The 25,415-nt window shown below is 32.0% G+C and overlaps 1 protein-coding gene and 2 long non-coding RNA genes across 3 annotated transcripts in view; 1 reads left to right on the forward strand and 2 right to left on the reverse strand.

The window, feature by feature from the left end:
* Positions 1-1,048: 1,048 nt before the first annotated feature.
* LOC127726269 (uncharacterized) lies at positions 1,049-4,549 on the reverse strand. Its single transcript, XR_007993470.1, has 2 exons — positions 4,046-4,549; positions 1,049-1,793 (listed from the first exon to the last, which is right to left on the reverse strand). It is a non-coding gene; the product is annotated as an uncharacterized LOC127726269 (long non-coding RNA).
* A 3,661-nt stretch (positions 4,550-8,210) lies between these two features.
* LOC127726273 (uncharacterized) lies at positions 8,211-10,754 on the reverse strand. Its single transcript, XR_007993473.1, has 3 exons — positions 10,492-10,754; positions 9,089-9,255; positions 8,211-8,411 (listed from the first exon to the last, which is right to left on the reverse strand). It is a non-coding gene; the product is annotated as an uncharacterized LOC127726273 (long non-coding RNA).
* A 1,874-nt stretch (positions 10,755-12,628) lies between these two features.
* The window catches only part of LOC127726261 (CAP-Gly domain-containing linker protein 1-like), a 92,396-nt gene continuing 79,609 nt past the window's right edge, over positions 12,629-25,415 (forward strand). The window contains exon 1 of the mRNA XM_052233569.1: positions 12,629-12,708. Within this exon, the coding sequence (XP_052089529.1) occupies positions 12,706-12,708 (3 nt within the window). The 5' untranslated portion in view covers positions 12,629-12,705. The remainder of the gene's footprint in view (positions 12,709-25,415) is intronic.

Raw genomic sequence — 25,415 nt, forward strand, 5'->3', positions numbered from 1 at the left:
ACAGGCATAAGGACCTTGCAAGGTACGCACATACCAAATATAGTTTTCCAATTACTCATAATAAGAGAGAAATTAACATTACAAAAATTCTGAACTTTTTTTTCAAGTAGTCACTGAACCATGAAAATGAGGTCAATGACAATAGACATATGACAGACGGAAACTTCATATCATAAGGCATCTATATACAAAGTATGAAGCATCCAGATCTTCTACCTTCTGCAATATTAAGCTTTTAAGAAGTGAGTTAACGCCGCCGCATCACTATCCCTAATTACACAAAATTTAGATTATTTTTTAACTTTTGTGATAAAATGGTGATATACATGTATGTGCTCAGTTGATACAACATTTTACAATTTTCATGCATCTTGGGACTCGCAAATTTTGAAAATGATGAGTCCAGACTGATTATGATGAGTCCAGGACTCGCCTTAATGAGAACCCGGGGCTCGACAAAAAATTGAGAGACAAGTTGAACCCCGTCTGACAACACATGTAAACCTTTGATCCCATACATGTATACCAAATATCGTATTACTTATAATATGCCACAAATTCACTTGATAAAATCACTACACATGTATGTAGTTTTTTAAGGAGCACTGAACAATGAAAATGGAATAAGGACAATGGACATATGTCTTGACAGAAACTTCTAAACATAAGGATTCCTTATACATTATCATGATTATGATTTTAAGTATGACAAATCCATGATTTCTACCCTCTGAAATATAAAACTTCATATAAATAGTAAATGTTGTTGTCCGATTAGCATTTCATGTCTTGCATGTCTTGTATTCTGAAACTTTTGTCACAGACAGGACATTACTGGAGACCTTGGAGGAATTAAGCCTACTTATACATGTTATAAGCCTCATGGTGATAGTCAGTAATTTATCTGGAGGAAAATGAACAAGGAAGATACAAAAAGTGAAGGTAGTCTTCAGTTCCAGAACAGACATAGTTGTCAGAATTTTTTTTTTTAATTATCTGGTTTATCCGTTCAAATAAAGACAGAAGAAATCTATCTATTACTAAAATATAACTGTTCTGAACTGCATTTTATTTAATAGACGTATAGCACTGTCAACATGTACAATGTACCTGAAAACAACCAAGCAACAATCTTTTAGTTCACAAGTACAACAGCTTGATCCATATGTGATCCAAAATGTGCAGAATGCTATTATGGTGGGAGGTTCAAATTCACTTTATACTTCTCTACTTTGAATATTATATCCTATATCACCTTCATTGATGGTGATCATCATGTCATGTACATGTAGAACTTATTTTTAAACTTCTATAAATGGAAACCAGATTGGTCAAATATGTCTTCATAACGAGTTGAAAATATGGAATGTCTTGGACTAGGTACTGTGGCTTCCAAAGATTTAAAGATTGTCTGATGGTCTTAAATCTGTATTGTATATGACTGTTACATGTATAAATGAAAAAGGCTTTTATATCTTTGCTTTTGTACAGACATCATTGACATTTATATTAGCAAACAATTTGCATTTCCTGGCATATCTATTTGTTTGGCAGCTGAACATTTCCAAATGCATGTTTCATGTTTTTCACATCCTTTTTAGTTTTCTGATGAAAATGCTGTTGCTTCCAGTTGATACAGATTCTATAGCTGAGCCTGTGTCTGGCCATTTCTTTATGTCTAGCATGTGTGTGAATTATTCACAGTGACTCTCAATTTCATTTCCCCAAACTTTCTGTGTCTGATTCCTTTCAATGAAGCTACCGGTATATAGACCAGGGAAGAATGTCTGCTCCTGAAACATGTGAAATATCAATTTAAATATATTTATGGAATATTCTGATTTCAAAACAATGCTGACTCCATTATAAAGCTTATTTAAGATTATTTAACATCCGTTTCAGAGGAACTCATTTAATTTTTTTCTTTAATAATTATTACTAGCTTTTCCAGACTAAAAGATGAAGAAAAAATGTACATGCATGTTTGTTTAGGTTTTCCCTACCTACATGTACATACCCTGTTACTTAATACTAGTGTTTATTCAAACACATTTTAATTGATATGTTCCTCTGGTTAATGACAGAATGTTTTATTAAATAAATGTTACTTACAGATATACATGTAGGTTATCTAAAAGTAAATTTATAAATTGACACTGTGAATCCATTTCTAGGATCCACATCTTCTTATCTTTGAACATTTTTTGGGGAAATAAAAACACTGGCCCTTGAGTAATCCTTTTTGGGATTAGTCCTTGAGGTGTGGATTCCCTAATCAAATTTGTACGTACATGTATTTATTATCAGAATCTGTACACAAATCTTTAAACTTGTATTTCATTTCATTTCACATTTTTTACTTTTTGTTTAGCATCATCATTTCCAGACATTAATCTTATAAGATACCTATTGATTTTGTTTGATGGTTGGTTGTTTTCTGAACAATTTAACATACATGTATGTACTATGTACTATGATAGATACTAGAGATAGCCTCGTCTGTCTTGTTCTATATATTGATCAAGTATATGTATTAGACATGTTGAATTTAAAGATAGAGTATTCTATCAGTCAAGAGCATAATTACTTAATCAAGTCTTCAAAATTATTTATACTAGTAATGTTACAAATGAAAACAAAGCAGTGGCCGACCCAGAAATTTTCTTCATAATGGGGGCCTGTACAGCCATGCTTCAGTGATTCCCTATATAAACAACCAAAAAAGGGGGCCTGAGCCCCCTGAGCTCCCCCTCTAAATCCGCCTCTGCAAAGTTACTCAATCATGTAGTTAAAGCTAAATATTTGAGTATAAAAGACTACAATAAATGGGGAATGTGTCCATAGGACACAGATGATGCCCACTCTTGCAGATCATATAAAGTTATAAAACGACATAACTGAAGAACGGTAAAAGTGATGCTACCCAAATTTGTGCTTGATCTGAGTTTTTTTTGTAATAAGTATTGTGTATAAGTTTCATAACATTTGGTTGAGGCAAACTAAAGTTAGAGAATGGAAACGAAAAATTCAGCAATTATACCATTTGTTCTGGAACGGTTAAAGTAACACTTTTTGCCTCTTTCAACTGATTTTTATAGTTCGTTCTTATATTGTACTGTTACACCACTGTCCCAGGTTAGGGGGAGGGTTGGTATCCTGCTAACATGTTTAACCCTGCCACATTCTGTATGTATGTGCCTGTCCCAAGTCAGGAGCCTGTAATTCAGTGGTTGTCGTTTGTTTATGTGTTACATACTTGTTATTCGTTAGTTTTTTTTGTACATAAATTAGGCCGTTAGTTTTTCTCGTTTGATTGTTTTACATTGTCATTTCAGGGCCTTTTATAGCTGACTGTGCGATATGGGCTTTGCTCATTGTTGAAGGCTGTACGGTGAACTATAGTTGTTAATTTCTGTGTCATTTGGTCTCTTGTGGAGAGTTGTCTCATTGGCAATAATACCACATCTTCTTTTTTATATGTACATAAACAGGATGAAGTTATTTTTCTCACAAAGCATTAAACTAATATTTAATGAACACTGATGAAACACTGATTGCCATTCTGACCCACTGTAGCCGAGTCCAAGAATAGTGAACAATTAATTTCTTTCTTGGCAGAAAATTTCACCTAACAATTATCTGGAGCACCTCATGATATCAACATGTATCAGTGTGTGACAGAAGTAAAAAAAGTATGCTGATATTAAAACTTCTTCTGCATGTGCTGGCATAAGTATACATGTATATCTTTGCAAGTACACAGTAGAATGTCATTAATAAGATGACATTATGATTTATATACTATTACCAATGAATTTAGATTTATCTGATCCCATATCTTCATTGACTTTGTAAATTAATAATTATAATTTTTTGGTAGGAGAATTAGGAGAATGAAGACTTGCAATGTATTTTCTGGGATATAGTCATGTTTTTTTAAAGTACACTGTGAATCCTCCACAAAGATTTTTTTTAATAAACACTCGAGAAGTTGCCCAATGATAGAAAAATGTCAACCTTTAATACTCTATTTTCGAGAATTTACCTTTGAATGCAGACTTGATTATCGGGTAGCAGATATCTGGTATGTAAACTCTTTCCATAGCCCGTTTGAAGCATGTTGGAAGCCTGACCATGCAATCTTTGATTTCCAAAATTTGTCTCTTCTCAAATTTCAATTCTTTCACTTTGTACTAAGGCAAAATTTCAGTTAATGCATTTTCTATGTTGTTTTTCCCAGGGGAAATCATAGAGAGGGGAGCCTAACTCGCTTCAGATGATACTCAGATAATGGCGGATTTATTTCGGAAATATCTAGATTTTACATAATAAATAAACATAAAGTCCGAACATACCGATAAATTATCCTGCTAATTCGATTGGCTTAAAGTTTTTTGGTGTTTTTATTTCGATAAGTGTATGAACCCTTGACCGGTTATTTGGGGTCTTCTTTTACAGTTTCAAAATAGGATAACAAATCATTGTCACGTGCTCGTGTGTGTTAAAGCACACGAATGCACTCCATAAAAGTGTTTTCTGCGTGTATTATAAAAATATGAAAATGATGGGGGGGGGGGGGGGGGGGGGGGGGGGGGGGAGTCTAATTGAAAATATTTCAGACTTCGAAATTACTTTCTCAAAAAAAGGCAGATTGTTTGTCTGTTCTTAATATTTCTTGAATTAATGTCTTTTCTTCCCCTGACGATATCTAAAAACAAATTTAAGGAGGGGGGGGGGGGGTTAAATGTTTGATTCTAAATGTCTTTACAATCGTAAAATTTTCTTCAACGCGGATGAATCAATATTCAGCCAGAAATTTACATAAAATGTTTGTTTTTTTTTTTTATTTAAACTAATTTTCACCTGAGGAAAAAAAAGTGTCGGTGCTTTTACATAATTTTGATTTCGGGTACCAGGTAACACTGCATCCTCGTGTAAGCATTAATTTGATGAAAATCTTACAATTTTTGAAGATTTTTAAATTACAAAAATGTCAATGTCCTGTTTTTAATTATAGATATCAATAATACTGCATTGGAAAGCCCTTGAAACTTGAAAATGATCCTCCGCCTCCATTAAAAACAATGACTAAAGAATGTGATTTGGTGCAAGTCGTCCAAATATGTTGGATATTAAAAAAGGGACTCCGTGTAGTGGTATTATAATATACTCATTGAAAGCTCTGAGAGTCTCATTAAATTATAGCCTCAGATAATAGCTAGCACTAGCTGCAATATTATCAAGTCAAAACTTCTTTTTTTTTTACCACATTATTCACATCTTTCCGTATTTATTCTCTGTTCTTTTTAATTCACTAAATTGACAATTTAACAACTAGACGATTCCACAATGTATATAAATAATGCGAGTATAAAATACAGTGGTTGGATTTAATCGAAATTTCGTATTTCAATCATATTATCATCCTGCCCTTAAAACCTGTCCAATGTTTTTTAGAGAAGAACCTCTCATACATAGTGTTCATGCAAGTTGGCTTCTTTATCTTCAGCATTGTTCACTGAATCAGCATAGGCGGATCTAGGCCCCCTTTAGAGGGACAAATTTGGTTGGTTATATCATCAGTAGGGAATCACTGATCCATGACTGTAACGGACCCCCTAATAAAAACTTCTGGGTCCGCCACTAGCTGGAATGGCTAATTGTTATGCACAAACTTTGAGGAAAATATAAATATTTGGCAAGGATGCCACTTTTTCATTAGGAAGTATCCAATATTTCGTCAGTGAAACAAATCTGGAAAAGGGTTGAATCATCATTATCAGAGACATATATATACATGTATATATATATGTGTGTCTCTTGTTGAATAATTTGTATATTTATAAAATCTGTATTGCAGATCTTTGATGAAAAAAAATAACCTTTTTAATTAATGACGATTTGAAGCTTGACATAAGAAACAGGTAGGCACCGTTTATAAAATATTTTTCTTTAATACCTATAGATTTAGATTGTATGCCTTTTGGGAGTTTTAAAATATATGTACCCTTATTTGCTAACATCAAGAACAGAGCTCTCCATGGAAGTAAGTATCTATATAGACGCTGGTGTTACTCCAAAAAATGTTATCGTTCGCTGCCGACGAAACACCTTTCAATATCGTGAATATTTTTTAAACAATACGGATACAGGAATTAGCTAGGAGTTTCCAATTTACTTGGATACCAAAAATTCACTCCCACGTCCATGCATTCAAGTAGAGGATAACTTAAAAACTCATAGGCGTGTTTAACGTTTTGTTTTTGTATTTCATCCAAAGATGCAGACACTCGAATTTTCATTTGGTCTCTGGTGAGAGTTGTCTTTTTCATGATTGGCGATCATACCACATATTTTTATTTATTATAAGGGTGACATTTCTGTGTGTCAACTAATTGTTCTTAATTAAATGTTAAGCTGTTACACCGTCACAGGTTACAGGAGAATTTAGCACTTACAGTATGTGTAAGCCCACCACATTCTCATACTGTATGACCTTGTTCTAAGTAAGTAGTGGGAAACTCTGTGGTTGTTGTTGGTTGCTTTTTGTCATATTAACTTTTGTTTGATACTTGCATTTATAAATGTGTGAGGATCCTGATTTTACACCAACAAACTACACTACTTATAAAAACACCAAAATGTACAATGCGACAGGGATAAACCAGTTTTATCTGCATACAAACGGTATCCTTTGCCTTTCCTAGGACCATGTATCTTAAAGTAAATCAAACAAGTAAAACTGTGAGCTACTGCTCGCTGATGATACCCCCACCGATATATTTCGGTAAACAGGAAGTTGTTGAGTGATGAATCTGAAAACGCATCACACGGTGTAACTTGCTTATATAAACCCTGAAACTAAATTTCAGAAATCCTTGTCAAGTAGTTCCTGAGAAAAATGTGACGAAAATATTCATGGGACGGACGGACTGACAGATGGACTGACGGAAGGACAGACAGAGGTAAAACAGTATACCCACACTTTTTTAAAGCGGGGTATAACAACAACAATAAAATGCTACGCTGAGCGCAGCTGGATACGACCGCAGAGGTCCAACCCTGAACTGTTGGGGAAAAATGGACTCAATATTCGCGCTTGATACAGGTCTGAATTTGGATTGTAAATAAATATTTGACACCTAATAGGTTTCTGACAGCGAATAACTGTAGTCAAAGAACTCAGAATTGGTTATATGATTTGAATTTATATTCAATTTTTTGCTTTTGTGCAATACACTATGCTGCGAAATTGAACCCCCCAAAAAAATTTTTTACCCCCCCCCCCTTTTTTTGGCAAAAAGAAATAATATTTGAAGAAATTTTCTTTTTAATTTCTGAAATCTGAAATGAAAAAAAATATTGCCCCCACAATTTCTTTTTTACCCCTCCCCCCTTTTCCAAAAAAAAATATTTCCCTCAACATATGGTCATAATCTCAATTCAAATTTCCAATGGAGGTTGCAACCATAATTACTAATTTTAATACATCATATAAGTCTTAAAATAGAAAAAAAAATCCCCTCCCCAAATTTTTTGAACCCCCTTATGATCCATCACCCCCAACTCAATTCCAGCCTTCCCTATGTGGAATGGTACCTTGCAGTACAATTTCAGAGAGATCCATACACTTGAACACAAGTTATTGTCTGGAAACTAGGAAAATGCTTGTTTTTTGCCCCTTTTTTGGCGCCTAATTTCTAAAATTTTGAGTCAATTACACCCAAAATCAATCCAAACATTCCCTTTGTGGTATGGAACCTTGTGGTACAATGTCAGAGAGATCCATACACTAACACACAAGTTATTGTCTGGAAGTTACAAAAATGCATATTTTTGGCCCCTAATTCCTTAACTGCTGGTATCATAACCCCCAAAATCAATCCCAACCTTCCTTTTGTGGTATTGAACCTTATGGTAAAATTTCATAGAGATCCATTCACTCAAACTAAAGTTATTGTGCTAAAACCAATGTATCTTCGGACGACAACGACGCCAACATCATACCAATATATGACCGTAAAAATTTGTTGTGGTCGTATAAAAACTTCCAGCACTGGATACATTAACCAATATCTCAGGACCACCAAATTGAACAAAATTATAAAAGATTGCAAATAATTTGGAAAGAGGGTTTAAAAAATATTAGTCTAATTGGAGCGTGGTAATGTAGCTATTTATAGCTACTTACTAAAAAGTGTGAATAGAAAAAGAAAATAAAGTGTCTTTATTTACACTTATATCCATTTATCTCTCATACAATGATTATTTTTGTTGTTGTGTAAATAATTGAACATCTTTATAAAACACACTGTTTATTTATTTCCCTCTTTAGAACAAAATCTGCTTCAAACTAATCAATATGTAGATCACAATTGTAACCTTCATCTTCACCAGTTTTCCATCCTAACCTGAAATTATAATGTTATACATTTAGTGAAAAACAAAAGCATTTCAACCAAAAAATTTGAATTGAAATAATCAATGATTGTGTGTTCTTAAAAAGTGGCAGCCCTGTCAGTCTGGACCCCAAAAATCAAGAAGGTCAATGATGTTGTAGTCCTGATTGCAAACTATTAAACAGGTTGTGGTTGTTTTATTCTCTTATTTTAAACTGTCTGGTATTTTATATTGGTATACATGTAGCTGCTCAGTGGCAGATCCAGAACTTTTTGTAAGGGTGGCCCGCTGACTGACCTAAGAAATTTTTTCCCACAAAAGGGGGGGGGGGTCAATCTTAATTACACCTACATGTACGAAAGTATGAAAAATCTGCAAATACATGACTGAATTTCACTGAGACCACACAATTTGTAGTCTGTGTTGTAAAAATGGTCAATAGCTGTAGGCTATAAAAAATATTTTGAGAACTTGGCAATGTTAATTATAGACAATAATATTTTAATGTTTGTTTATGTACATGTGCACTTGTTTGTATTCTTAAATCTTTTAACTTCCAATTCATTTGAGACAGAGTTACATTTGTAAGTCAATAACAGGAAGAAGAAAGAATATTTTCCATGAAATATTACATGCAACTTTTCTCACAAGTAAAAATAACTATTTGAGTATAACTTTAATATCTTACCTTCTTCATTCATTTTTGTACATATAGTTGATGAAAAGTAATTCGTTACAACACTACAACATGTACAACGTTTTAAAGAACACTATACTCTATAGTAACTGTTTTCACAGTCTGTATGAAAAATTGCAAAAGCAGCTAGGATGTTGGATTCCATGTATTTCCATTGACTGAAATTATATGAAGACATAATATGAAATTCAATATGAACATAACTAGTACTGGATCATTCAAAGCAAAAATAAAATATTGTAGGCTAGCTAAAGGACACATATCTAGAGTGATATAATTTCATGAATGATGGATATTGTTTTGCAATGGTAAATCATTATATGCAAATACAGATATAAAAAAAACCAACACTATATATTAACTAGTTTATAGTTATACCATAGTGAGACTTTTTTACTTTCAATTAGAAATGTTAATTCCACATATTTTACATGATGGTGAACAAGATATATGCTTACTCTTCTTAGATCAAACTCATACAGTTTATCTAAATGGTTCTATCAAAGATATAGATATAAATATGGCTATCATATTATGGATATAATATGGATATGGCTATTATATTATAGAGCTACGGTTCCGCAGATAATTATAACTTATTAAATGATTCTATGTAGTGTTTCAAAAATTTGTTTGTCTTTACATCATTCATTTGTCTTTTTTGTCTTATTGTGTTGTAGATTTTGTTTGACTTAGGTTTTACATGTCCTTTCGATGTCTTCTAGGTGTTTCTTTTTTCTACTATATTGTTTTCAATATATTAATAAGTTAATAAAATTTACATGTATTTAAACAATATCACTGTTGAGTCTACTATTTAAATAAAATTTAAAGACAAACATACATGTACAGACCCTTGATACAAGATGTATGTAGTTTATTATTTACATGTAAAATCATGTCATTTTTCCTAATGTAGTAATTAAACAGATATATTGAAATATTCATACCATACAATTCCTACACGTTTTCAATGATACATCATGTGTTGAAGTACACAAACAACTGGTTATATTATGGTCGCTCATTTGAATAACAATGAAGAGGCATAACATGTGCGTCAAAATGCATAATTTGCACCCGATCTGCAATGATGTTGTCATATAAACATTCGAAAACCTATTAAAGTTTTATCGGACCTTAAGTTTTAAGAAATATCTTATCCAAAAAGGAACAATTGTCAAAAATTCATAAAACCAAGACTTGGTTTTACCAGACATGTGTTTTCGCATCATTTTTAGAAACATTGCAGTTTTTCTCAAGAACCTAAGAAATTTCAATTATCAAAATATGATAACATCAAAATTTTCAACTCAGAGTACCATAAACACTAATCAAATATTAAATTGGGTTGCTCGATTTTCTAAATTCAGACTTTCAAATTGACCACTTACCTCTTTGACTATGACCGGTTTTTTCCAATATGGCGTCTATCCGGAAGTTAGGTAGGCCTGTTTTTCCATTTCTACGTCGCCATCTTCAACATGTTCCTAGGTCGCGTTTATAAGGAGCATTCTGATTGGTCGATATAAATACTTTCTGGGGTCAAATATTACGTTATATAAGGTCACAAAAGTGAAACCTTGTAGGGTACTTGTTAGATCTTCGTATGTAGTATAACGTAGTATAACGAAATCCGAGATCTATATTTTAATTAGATTGTTTTTAATTTACATTAATGATTTTCCAGAATACCTTGAACACAGCAAATTACGACTCTTCGCTGATGATAGCATTATATACAGAGAAATTACATGTCAACAAGACTGCATAAAACTACAAACAGATCTTAATGCAGCAGCTAAATGGGAGGCTGATTGGCTCATGGCCTTCCATCCAGGAAAATGCACAATTCTAACCATCACACAGAAAAAGAAACCATTCAAACACGATTACATTCTGCATAACCATATTTTAGAACCAGTAACATCAGCAAAATATCTCGGCGTAACCTTACAGTCTAACTTAAAATGGAACAATCACTACGACAACATCATATCAAATGCAAATAAATCTCTTGGCTTTCTGAGGAGAAACTTAAAAGTATCAAACACCAATATCAAATCCCGTGCAAACCAATCCATAGTGAGACCAAAACTTGAATATGCCTGTAGTTTATGGGATCCGCACACAGCAGAATATAAAAATAAGCTAGAAATGGTACAGAGGCGTGCAGCCCGTTATGTATGTAACAACTACCACAACACCAGTAGTGTTACATCCATGTTAAACGAACTACAATGGCCCTCACTCACTGAGCGTCGCCTCAAAACCAGACTAATCATGTTCTATAAAGTCATACATGGACTCATCGCAATTCCATCGCTAGTCCTTATACCATCAGATACTAGAACAAGAAAATTACATACCCAAACATTTCGACAAATATCCACCTCTAAAGACAGTTACAACTTGAATGGTCATTTTTTCCGCAAACAATCATCCAATGGAACATGTTACCACAAGTTGTAGTAGCATGTCAAAAAATTGAAACCTATAGAGATCAGTTGACACCAACTGTTCTCCACAACATAGATTAATTCTATAAATACCAATGTACATATTTTTTAATCACTTGTTGTCTTTGTTTCATGTAAATATCACCAAGTATTCTACAAATCTAAAGATAAATTTTTGTTCATATACAAATTTTAATCACATACTCCGCGCATGCAACAGTTCGTAATCTTCAATATAAATGAAGCTGTAACTGTATACCAGAAGAAGAAGAAGAAGATATATAAATCGTCCCAGCCTAGAGTTTGAAAAAAATGTTTGTCCTTAGAAAAATATCCAACCACCCCCCAAAAATACATAAATTGTCGTTATCTGAATAGTTTTGTCAGAGACATATGTATTATATGTCTCTGGTTTTGTTAAACTATAACGAGCTTTACCGGAGGTGTTGGGCTATATGGCGAGGGTGGTAAAGGGGGGTGCTTGCACGGAAAAAACGTGAAATAAGACATAATTTCACGTTGAACGTGAAATAATTTCTGTCATGAACGTTGCACGAAAATAAAGACTGTTGTGAACCTTTTGTGACTGAGTCACTGTCTTCTTGTATATATAAACTCTCTGTTTTACTTGTTATTCCCGATTTAGTATACACATTTATGATGTAAATGGTTTACGGCTTTTAAAAAGTATTTCTTGACGATCCCTGCCAAGTATTTGAATTTTATTTGAAAAATACCGAGCACGCAAAATAAGCATTTGAAAATCACGATGCACGTAAAATTAAATAAGCAGAACACGTTGAACGAGGCACCTGTCTTGCACGACTGAACGTTAAATAAAAAAGTAAAAACACGTTGAACGTGAAATAAAAAACGGCGATCACGTTGCACGAAAATAACCCTTTACCACCCTCTATGGCTTTTATTAATCTAGTGAGAAATAAACTGCAGCACACTTTGAAAAGAAATCGATTTTGTGCAGTGATTTTTACTGTACATGCTTTTTAAAGATCCAGATGTTGCAAGCAAAATCGATCAGATGGTCTGAGTCATTTTCGCGCATGATCTTCTGTAAAGTTGACGTGAGGACTGGTGTCTGGATACAAAAATGGAAAGAAAGATTACTTATCCACTCTGACAGGTTTAAAAATGGTAAATGTATACTCATTACCCAAGAGCAAAATGTCAATTTTATGCAAAGTTATTTAGCTTCTTTTTATATTCTCTAAATGAGAGACAAAAAAGGGGGAGGGATAAAATATTGCCAGTGGCAAATATTTCATTCATGTTGTGGAAATTTATGGTTATTTTTAATCTAGCGGAGAACTTATGAATAGATATAAGATATAAAATGAATATTAAATGCCTGGATCACTGTATAATTCAATATAGATATAAGATTTGGGTTATTAGTTCAACTGTTGTCCAGAGCTTTAGCCTACACATCTCTATAAACTCAACAGCGTCCATCCACAGATCTGTTTCTCAGAAACTAGTAGCCATACAGTAATATTATTTAGTTGGCAGAGACTGTCAGACCATGCATGTAACACTTATGTGGACTGATGAAATGAAGGGTCACAATTAGCTATATTTCATGGTTAAGTTTCTTTGATACTTTTTTTTTAATTTAACTTTAATTGAGATTAATAACATCTAGTTTTGTTCAGAGATACTAAGTGACCTACAATCAATTTTGCAAGGATGCATATAAGGAGTCTGACAGCCTCCCATTTAAAGTAGGTCATGTTGTCTTTATTGACTGTTTTACATACAGGTTTTGATCTCAGTGACTTATGACTTATAGATAGACCTGGATGAAAGGCTGCATCTTGGGGGAGCAAACCAGGCTTCAGTAAAAAGTAGATCACCCTGACCTGTATTTTATGCTCCATGCACTTTGACTTAGTTTTACATTTGATTTTTTTCAGATAGTAACAATCTATAAAAAAAATCGTTGAGTAAGAATGTAGTACTGTATGAGAGTATATTTCATAGGGTTAAGGATCAAAGTTCATTTCTCAGATACTTAATTAATGTCAGATCACATTTTGGTCTTTTTCTCACTGAAATGAAATTCCATTTGTATAATACACTTGTATATACATTTTTTTTAAATTTTATTACATCATGTTTATCAAGCCAAATTGGAAACAGAGCAAACTGTTTTGACTTGTATTGACTGAATACTTACCTGAACAAAGGTCTGATAAAAAAAAATCTCTGACATGAAGAAACAATGTGCACTGTGTTGTGAAAGGATAGAGGTGTTCTATTATCTATAAGTTTTTGAACTTCATCTATGCAGAACTTATTTACTTATCAGTGTGTTGGTCTGCTAGTTCTAAGTATGGACTCTTCATATTCCAGTTATCATGTTATCATCTTATTCTTAATATATGTATGTAATATTTGCTGCTGATCATATTGTAATATAAATGTTTTTCTGAGATCAACTTACCAAAATGGTCAGTTTGATATCTTGCCATTCCATTAGTTTTCATTGTTTGTTGTCAGTGTCCACCATACTACTTGAATTTTAAATATATCTTCTTCTAAGAAACTACAAAATCAATTGATAACTTGCTTAGTCACAATATTTTCCCATTGATGTTTTTTTTCAAAATTAGTTAATATGTAGTGACTTTTCAGATAATTTGCATACCTGCAAATATGTCCAATTTTTCTATAATTGTTACATAGATTCAAACACCAACTGTTGATTATTTTCTCTGCAGTTATCCCACTGCCATCCCATTCTTATGAAAAAATATTTATACAAATTCATTGTGACTTGCTATTTTTACAATCAGAGTTATACCCCTTTGAACATTATTTTCATATTATTAAGATTTTTATGAAAAATATTTGGAAGCTAGAACTAACAAATTAAGCAATATTTGTTTTAAGTGAAATTGAATCTAATTGTTAAGATTTTGTAGAATTAATGATAAAATAGTTTGTCTGTCTGTAATACTACCTAAGACCATTGACCTGAAAGCTTTAGTACCTAGTAGGACTCGCTTGGACTGCTTGCCCTCATGTAGAGTCAACCAGTTTGATTGATCAATTTTTAGATGAATAAATTATGGGACGTTGACTTATGCATATTGACACTTTATTGAATGCAGCTCATCTGATACCATATAGTAGATAGCTTTAACAGTTAATAGAATTGTTCCTCATAACTATGTTGACCATATGGCACAATTTTATTCTAACAATATTTTGGGAAGTTATGCGACCATTTTTGGCCTATTTCAATATAATGACACATTTGTAATCATTACTCCTTTGAAACAGTTTTACCCAAACTGTTACATACTTTGTAGGATTGTTTTAATCCTTTTTGCCTATTTTAGGTTTGTAGCATAATGAAGGTTTTGAATTATTTGTTTTCTCCTATACCTTGAAAATGTCTGACATTTTGATAATTTCAAGGCAAAATCTAGTAGAAGCCAATATTTTCACAACAGTCCCCAAATATCATACTTACAGGAAATGGCAACATTAGGGGAAAATCACAAATAGGAAATGGCAACATTAGGGGAAAATTACAAACAGGAAATGGTAACATTAAGGGAAAATTACAAACAGGAAATGGCAACATTAGAGGAAATTTACAAGCAGGAAATTGTAACAGAAATGTCAACATTAGGGGAAAATTACAAACATGAAATGGCAACATTAGGGGAAAATTACAAACAGGAAATGGTAACAGAAATGTCAACATTAGGGGAAAATTACAAACAGGAAATGGTAATAGAAATGTCACCATTAGGAGAAAATTACAAACACAAAATGGCAACATTAGGGGAAAATTACACAGGAAATGGCAACATTAGGGGAAAATTACAAACAGGAAATGGCAACATTAGGGGAAATTTACAAACAGGAAATGGCAACATTAGGGGAAAATTACAAACACGAAATGGTAACATTAGGGGAAAATTACAAAACTCTGCAGCTACAAACATTGATAATGTAATGTGTGAAGGTCCTGTTCTGTGGTCTACCTCTGAGACTTATCATAACAATTTAGTACAATTTACAGGGGACATTTTGTTGTGGAGTAGCAATCATGTTTAGTATTGTTTTACTACAGCTGTTTTGTTTGTGACAATGCTATTTATTGATTCAATAACTTTTACTGAACTGATAATTTATGTGTATTTTCCTGTGTACCTTTGGTAAAAAGTCCACTGATTGAGACAAAAGGAAAAGGTTGTGTAAAAAAAAGAAATTCTTTGACCACTTGGGTCATATCAGGAACATTGTCGATGATTCTCACTGTTTAACTTACTAGAAGAAACAAAATATCTAAGTTAATTCTTTTAAGTCATATTGGTAGTAGGTCTAAACAAATGATTATATAAATTGTCATATCCCACTTTTTCCCCAAAAATCATTCAAGCTTACATCTATGTCAGTTTTTCCTTGTAATAATCATAAATTTATGATTTAAAGAATGTATTTAATATTTAATGTAGCCATGTAGCCTTTAACTATAAGGATGACAAGATGCATGTTGTATTAGTGTAACACTGAACTCAATTAGATGAAAGTAAGTCATTAATACATGCTTTGCTTTAGGCAGTCAATACATAAACATGATCAAATTAATTGTCTTTCTGACCCACGCTTGATTATCAATACCGAAAGCTTAAACTGGCCTTATAACTTTACTTAATCCATTTGTGTCAATGTTGATATTGTTTATCTTAAAAAGTGTGGTATTTAAATGTCTCCGATTGTTTGAGGGGTTGGAAAGAAAATGCGGGGTAAAGGACATGTGATAAAATTTTCGTCTTTATCATTTTAAAAACCACTGTAATTGAATTGGCATTAGGATTATAGTAAGGTGTTAAAAGTAAGTTAAAATCTTTGTGTCTTTATCTTATGTAAACAAGTATTTATAGGCTTGAATTGGTAATAGTTTGGTTGTATTTTTTATGTGTAAACTTTTGTTTAAATTTGATTTGTTAACCATATCATATTTCTTTTATTTAATGATATACTGACTGCTATTGTAGGAAAACTATTTCTTTTCTGTCTTATTTATCTACTATTGAGTAAATCAAATGTTCTTTTTCAACTAAATAAAGTTTGAAATATTTTTGTAGTATTTTTAATAATGTTAGTAGGAAAAGGATTTGCAAGGGCTTTATCTGACTAAAACAAATTAAGACCTTGTTTAGAGAATTTATTTATATCTAGAGGGAAAAAATGAACTCGCTTGTCTATTGTTGCAGATCATTATTGATCTCCAGATGACTTTTGGTGTTCTTTATGTTCTTGGGTTGCTGTCTCATTGATGTATCTGTTTTTACATAGAAGATTTATTATTTATCAGCAAAAAGTTCAGATTTTGGCAATATAAACCAGAAAAAGACAAGATAGTACAGGAAGTCATTTTGCCATATACAAAAGTATTGACAAGGTGTCAGTTTGATGACAGAATAAAAGAGACAATTAAGATTTCATTCCAAATCCATAATTACAAAACATGTTTTTAGAACCAGAGACAAAACAAAAAAATTATTTACTTCAATGTAAATCAGATGTGAACCTATCATATCTTCGGGGCTGAAGTCCCTCAGATTTGAGAAGCATACATCTAATACATGTTAAAATATGTTGTAGGCTCCAGACTCTGGTATGTAAACAACTGATATGAAAGTTGTAATAGGATATACCCCACATCTACTTAACTTTATATCAAATCTGTGAATAAAACCATGGAAGTATTATATTGACAGGAACTCCAACGAAAAATTAGCACATTCCCATCCCACTGATTTCTTTAAGAAAATAAAAGGTTCCGACTCAGTGTGTCAAGTACGTGATAACTCCTTTGTGGGGTATCTGCGATGCCGCCTTCGCCTATTCTTTTAACTGAAGCTGATCTTATCACGTGATTTGGTATCGATTGTCTTATCTACTTACCAATGTAAATAAACACGGAAACTCCCGTGGTTATTTGTGAATCGCCACATGAATAACAACACCTGTTTCCGTTCAATAAATGAAGAACAAAGCTGAAAAGATCGAAAAAATCGGTCCATATTTAACAGAATGACATAAGAAAATTAACTGCATTCGGAAAGAGGGCAAGCTTATTTTTAGTTTTGTTGAGTATGTTTTAATCATTGGAAATTGGAAATCGGGAAATATCCGATTATGAAAATTACATGATTCTGAAGTAGAGTGTTTGCAGAAAATAATGTGATGCGCGTGTAGTGAGCCGGATGGTGCCTGATAACTCAAATTTTAAGTTAAAGATTGTAAACTTTTATCGAGTGTAACACAAATATTTATGGTTTTCTCTATCGTAAAATATCGTAAAATGTTATTAACTTATTTATCAAATATGTTTTAAAGACTTAAAGAGGTTAATAATTACATGCATGTGATGACCTCTACATAGCAATATCAGGTTACGAGACATGCAGATGAATTGTTACACCTTTTATAATTAATCCAAAGTTGTAAACAACCTTAAACACTCAACCTAGTCCGAGATTATTCTGACGTCTGACAGATTTATTTTTACGGATGGCTTTAAATATTTCTGGATGCATTTAAAGAACGATCACTATGATGATGGGCCCTAAGCAGTTTAATTTTTTTTATCATGGAAACCAAATTAGAATTTATTTATGTGTTTAAAAGCTTAACAGTTCTGAAACATCTTACACCGTATGCTTAAGCAATTTATGTTTTTGTTTCTTGTTTAATTGCATGAAATATTTGCCATTGGACTTTCAGTAAACAATAAATCAAAATATTTGATATTTTTTCGGATCAAAGCTCTTTAACCCCGTCCCCCCGGCCAATTTTTCAGTGGATTAAATTTTTGTTTATTGGAAATTCTTTCATTAAACACTTCAGTAAAATATTTGTCAAAGTTAGCAGTAAAACGCGATAATAATTACTGATAAAAACTTTTCCCGTTTACTTTTCATGAGAATTTTATGATTTTCAAGCCTAACATGTATATAACAGTTACGCGTGTTTAGCCAACGGCCCTCTCATGAATAAAAATCTTACTTTTTTAAAATTGATTGTAACTTAAACTGAAATGTTTATGGCTTGTGAGTATTTTTACTCTTCAGTTTTTTTTCTTTGTTTTTTTAATCGGTGAAAACAGTCGCGGGGATTTCGTTTCTTTTCTTTTTATTTGTTATTAAGCAGCAAAACCCGTAAAAACTGACATTATATTAGTAATTCACATGGTCGGTAAATGTCATTTCCTTGACAATTAAGTACACATCCGGTTATTTCGGTATGTTCCGTAATTACGATCATTCACGAGGTTCCAAAAATTTGATCGGAACCCATGCATCCATAAGACATGTCGAGTTAATTAACAGATACTTAACGATTTTGCGGCATCGCACTATAAACGTTTGAAGTCCGCTTGTTGGAGTTCCTGTCAATATAATACTTCCATGATAAAACTAAGAAAATAAAATAGTAGATCTGATTAACTATCATAAAAATGCAGCTTCTTGTAGATAACACTAAAGGCTATTGTCTCTTCATGTACAACTAACAGGAGTAACGCTGGTTCCAAATAGAAATTAAGGGGAGTCCACAGAGAGAGCTCTGTGCCCCCTTTGTTTTAACTTGCTAGAACACTGAAGGAAATATTTTTCTGGGATACATTTATTGGTCATTTACATCAATATTATGTAACTAATGTAGTGCAGAAAGGACAGAGGGGAGCTGCACATCTCTTTTTTGGACTAGCTAGGATACAAAATATTGATTTGAGGGGATATTTAGTAATTTATATTATATTGTGCATGTTAACCATTATTGTACAATTTCTATTTGTAGTTCATGACAAACATGTCTTATGCCTTTTAATAACATTTAACCTGTTTTCCTGTATTTGTTAAAAAGGAAATTGTATCATGTTTAACTTAACTGTTGTTATATATATATATATATATACTAATATACATTTAGATTGTCCTTTTCAAATGAAATTGGCTTAAAAAAACTGTAGTAATGTCACAAGGATATATTATGTTGACTCAAGAGGTATTGTAATTTAGCAAAATCAACACCAGACAACTTATGCATTTGAATTGTAATTTAAATATTTGTTTGTATAGATTTGAAATCAATATTAGAGTTAAATAACTTAGCATACTTTTGAGAAGAAATAGCTGTGTAGCTACAACTTTACAGGTAACAGTTTAATCCACCGATAATGATGTGTTTTGATTATTTTCTTTGTGCACCCTAACTGTTAGTCTGAATTGAAATAAAGAAAAGGAAGTTGTCATTTTGTGTGGCAGGAATGATTCATCATGAAGTTTTTTCAAAACTGTGTAAACATGTAAAGATTTAATAATGTATATTTTCTGTAAAGATAAGGTTCAGGATTATGGAATTTATCTTTTATAAAATTGAAAATCTGATTCATTAAAAAAATATTGTAATTTCAAAATATATTATGAGCATGATATTTGGACAAGTAGATTTACATGTCAACTTACCTGTGCAAACTTTTGATACCAAAGGATGTGCCTCTTAACCGAAACTACTGAGTAATCAGTATCAGCTCTTTTATATCATGTCCAGTGTATGATAATACAATCAGTTAATTGGGACAGGTAATCCATTACAGGCCCAGTGTAATATCAAAATCATTTATTTAAGACATATATCAATGTAATGCCTAGAGTATGATATCACAATCATTTAATTGGGACTGATATCCATGTCATGCCCAGTGTATGATATCACAATCATTTAATTGGGACTGATATCCATTTCATGCCCAGTGTAAGAAATCACAATCATTAAATTAGGACTGATATCCATGTCATGCCCAGTGTATGATATCACACTCATTTAATTGGGACTGATATCCATTTCATGCCAAGTGTAAGATATCACAATCATTTAATTGGGACTGATATCCATTTCATGCCCAGTGTAAGATAACACAATCATTTAATTGGGACTGATATCCATTTCATGCCAAGTGTATGATATCACAATCATTTAATTGGGACTGATATCCATTTCGTGCCCAGTGTAAGATATCACAATCCTATAATTTGGACAGTCATGTCATGCCCTGTGTATGATATCACAATCATTTAATTGGGACTGATATCCATTTCATGCCCAGTGTAAGATATCACAATCCTTTAATTTGGACAGATATCCATACCTTGCCCTGTGTATGATATCATAATCATTTAGTTGGGACTGATATCAGTGTCATGCCAATTGTATGATATCACAATCATTTATTTGGGACTGATATCCATGTCATGCCCAGCGTGTGATATCACAATCATTTATTTTGGACTGATATCCAGGCCATGCCCAGGGTTTTGTGTCACAGTCTGTCAAATGAAACAGATATAAATTATATATCCAGTGTATGATCTCACAATCAGGACTGGTATTCATTTAGTTATAAAAACTATAACAGCAGAAAGCAACCAATGACAATCACTGATTTACAGGCTCTTGACTTGGAACATGCACATCAAGGATATGACTGTGTTGTACATGTTTGTGAGGAGCCAAACTTCCAACCAATGACAAACACTGATTTACAGGCTCTTGACTTGGGACATGCACATCAAGGATGTGACTGTGTTGTACATGTTTGTGAGGAGCCAAACTTCCAAACCAATTAATTTTTTTATGAAACAATGTAGTTTTAAGTAAAGGGTGGTATCAAAATCTTTATGACTTAAGATTTAATAATTTACCAGTTACATGTAGGTTAAATTATGGTAATTTTTGCCTAAAATGAGAGACCTGAAAATAGAGCTTCTAAAATTGTATCACATTATGGAGTAAAGTGTTGACAAACTGTGAAGGTATTCCTTACCACTGATAGCCTCTCATTTTTAAGTTAAAAAAAAAAACAGTATTTAAAAGAATTATGAAATTTACAATTTTTTTATTACTCGATATTTACAAAATGCTACAATTTTGAATCCTGTAGTATCACTGCTTTGTGAATCAGTATGCACCGTGATGAATAACTTCTTTGTTCTAAAACATTTTATTCAAATATCAGGTGATTATGTAATAGAATGTATCAGGGAAAAAACAGTTTGATAAAAGTTTACTGTAAATCAGGAGAAAGAAAGTGTTGTGATCTGTTTCATAATATCAGGTGGATTTTAACTTATTATAAAGCATCAATGTGTCTCAGCACAAATAACAAAAATAAAAATTAAGTCTAAGTTTTTTTTAAAATGTGTCTATAAAATCTTGTGGAAATTGTAAAGGAAATTAAATGGAGTTGTAGCCCTTTATGTCAAAGAAAGCATTAAATAATAACAAAAATTGATATTTTGGGATAAACAAAGCTAGAGTAATGGCCCTTGATACGTTGGTCTGAATGCAGGTATACTTTTAAAAAGTTGGAAACTAATAGAATTCTTTTAAATAAAAATAGTAAGTTGTATTCTCTCAACATTTTAAAATTATCATGTGAGAATAATTTTAGTTAGATATGGTCATTATTTTAAAACAGCAAATCTTTTAAAAGATTTAAGTTGAATAATTGATGTTTCAATGTATTTGCAGCAAAAAAATGTATGAATGATATTAAATCAACTATTACATGACTTAACAACAAAGTTAGATAATGTACCAACTGTTAATGTGAATAGATAAACTATTTAACAACCTTATAAAATATTTTTGTTTGAGAAAGATTTCTCAGCTTAGGAGGGGAAAATATGTACATTTAAAACTGAATAAAAAAGTAATTAAGCATCCAATTATACTATAGGCTACTTCACATCAAAATGTGGTAAATGGTTTAGAGATTAAGAATTTGCTTGGCCTGTATTTTAATATAAGTTATTATATATAGGTAGCTAATGATAGGTAACAAACAGAGTCTTTACCCATCATAAAAACTTAGAATAGTTTGTGCAGTGAAACTTTGTTGGCATGAGACAGTAATTGTTTACAAAGAATCTATTATGGAATGTACTTAATATAAAAGGTTGTGCAAACTGGACATAAGCCAGACCTACAGCTACCTGTTAATATCACTAACTATTTTCTGCAATCATCAAGTACTGTAAGTTGTTTTGCATGCATTGCATAATTTTTGCACTGTAGTTCTCATACTTAAAATTGCATAATTTTGCAATCTGATTTCATAATTGTGCATACTTAAGATTTCATCTAAGTAAATCATTATTTACAGATTATTAATATTTCAATTTATTTTATTTTAATTTTTTTATGATATTCATTTTTTTTTTTAATATATCATGAATAAGATTTCATATGTAAAGGGTATATTGTATATTGTATTTAATATTTAGGGCGTTGTTAGATCATACAAATCCCTGATTAAGCAATTAAAATATGCAGATGTGCAGGTGAAGTAATAAAATAAAATGATTTGCAGTAGGTATGCATGTGTTAATCTTGATAGATGACTAGATGATGTTCCGAATATGTTATTTATAATTAATTGTAATTTTTAAATGGGTGAGGATGCTGTGTCGGATCCAGAACTTTTCATAAGGGGGGCCCGCTGACTGACCTAAGGGGGGCCCACTCCAGTCATGCTTCAGTGATTCCCTATATAATCCACCAAATTTTTCCCTCAAAAGGGGGGGCCCAGGGCCCCCCTGGATCTGCCTATGGGATGGGAAATACAAATTAGTGTGAATTTTATTTCTTTTAGCATTATACATAGTGCCTGCATTGCAAACTTGTATTCAGAATAATGAAATAGGGAACTTTCCAAAAATAGAAATTGAGTCTGTTAGTCGCTTTGGAAAGTTGTGTTTGTTAGTCATATTATTTTGTCATAAATTTCTTTATAACGCTGCTGCTAAATGTTTTTGAAAACTATGAAAGGATTGAATTCGCAAATGAAAAAAAAAATATAAAGCCACTGTTCTAAAGCTCAACAAGCCCTTTTAAAAGTATAAATGTGAGCCATTTTCATCACTTAGATTGAATGATCCGAGGACACAGTTATCATCCTAAGATTTTCGTTGTCTACAAATATAGTCCCTAGTGTGGAAAGTGTATAACTTGCAATTTTTTTCATACACTTTCAAGATTTATTTCTTTATATTTTATGCATGAAATATTAAGTAAGGGGATGAAAATACATGTTAAAAAACTTGGGTGCTGAATCTTTATGTTAAGTAGTGATTTGGTCCAGTTAAAAAAGGTCAAAAGCTAGTCTGTCTGAAGCTGTCAAACTGAATTTTAGACCCCCTTAACATAGAATTGTCAATATTTTGAGTTAGAGCTGGTATACTTTTCTATAATTTTGATTTTGTTTGTCCCAATAGTAGTACACTACACTGAAAAAACATTTTTGAGATAGAGCAGGTTTGATTTTTTAAATTTTACTTTATTGTCAAAAAGAAATGCACTATGAAATAACTCATAGTGTTCTTGAATTCAGGAAATGTAATTCTGTACTTTGGCAATGTCCCTGAATGGTTTGCTGGTTTCAATTTGTCAAACTCAATAAAATTAAAGGATTTACATCTTTATTTGAAAGAAATTCTGTTAAAATGTCCCATTTTGACATTATACGGCTAAAATAAGCATTCTAAAGCAGTTTCCATTTTTATGCCTAAGAGGCATGCTGAATTTCTATCTGACAGCTTTTTATGCTTTGATATTTGTGTTTCTATGATTAATTCAAATTCTATTAACCATTTGTGAACTCTGAATATAGAGAAAAGTAGATTATCACAGAAAAAAATGTGCAAAATGTGTTTTATTTAGGCCCTGGTCGAACGGCCTGTTTAATGTATGTGAAATGTGAAGAGCTTTGTATATAAAATGTGTCGTCCATCATAAATTTTTCACTAAATCTGTAAAAACAGCACTTGACAATGATCTGTGCACCTTATCCATTTCATATACTACCTTTATTTTCTTCTATAGGATAGTATGTGGTTCAAATATATGCCAGTTGAGACTAAAACTACATGCAAGTTTTCCATTGAAAAGTGAAAAAACTGTGAATCAGACCATACTGTCTGCAAAAAAATTTGAATGCAAGAGTCCTTTTGCAATTAGACTTCTTGTATCACGACATCTTAGCATAGAAATGAGCAAAAAGTAACAAATTTCCATTTCTTATAGCTTCTGTATGCATTTTTATATGTAAATATGTGCTACAGCTTAAATTGACTCTAAATAATGTTCAGTCTTACATAGCCTAAGACCATTTTATACTCATTTGGTATGCTTTTTGTAACTTTTCTTTCCATTTAAAGTACATTTAATATATATGTGGAAGAATAATTTATGGTAAAAAAACTTCAAAAACTTCAAATTGGTTGAAAAAAATGCAGGTTTATGTATTAAGGCTCCCCTTAATCATGTTAATTCAAAAATCTCTATTTTCAGGCACAGGCTCATATAAATTCGACTTTTGAATAGTTGTAATAAATCTGATAAATCAAATGAGTGTTCAGTTGCTTTTAATACTTAATATATTATATTTAAGAGCATTTAAAAAGCAAATTTTTGCAATATTTAAATTTTTTAAGCCCAAATCTTGATAGTTGAAATTATTTGATTTAAACGTCAAAATTAAACATTCAAATTTCAATATTAAAATGGCCATAGTTTCTTTAATGTATATCCCATGGCCATGAAACTTGGCCAACTATCTTATAATTCCCTAAGCTTAGGTCATGCAAAGTTTTATTAGAATTGGTCAAGTCTTTCTATACTATTAGGTCCGAGGACACGGTTATCATCCTTAGATTTTCATTGTCTACAAATATAGTCCCTAGTGTGGACAGTGTATAACTTGCAATTTTTTTCATACACTTTCCAGATTTATTTCTTTATATTTTATGCATGAA

This window comes from Mytilus californianus, unplaced genomic scaffold, assembly GCF_021869535.1.
Source record: "Mytilus californianus isolate M0D057914Y unplaced genomic scaffold, xbMytCali1.0.p SCAF_17, whole genome shotgun sequence".
Lineage (NCBI taxonomy): Eukaryota > Metazoa > Mollusca > Bivalvia > Mytilida > Mytilidae > Mytilus > Mytilus californianus.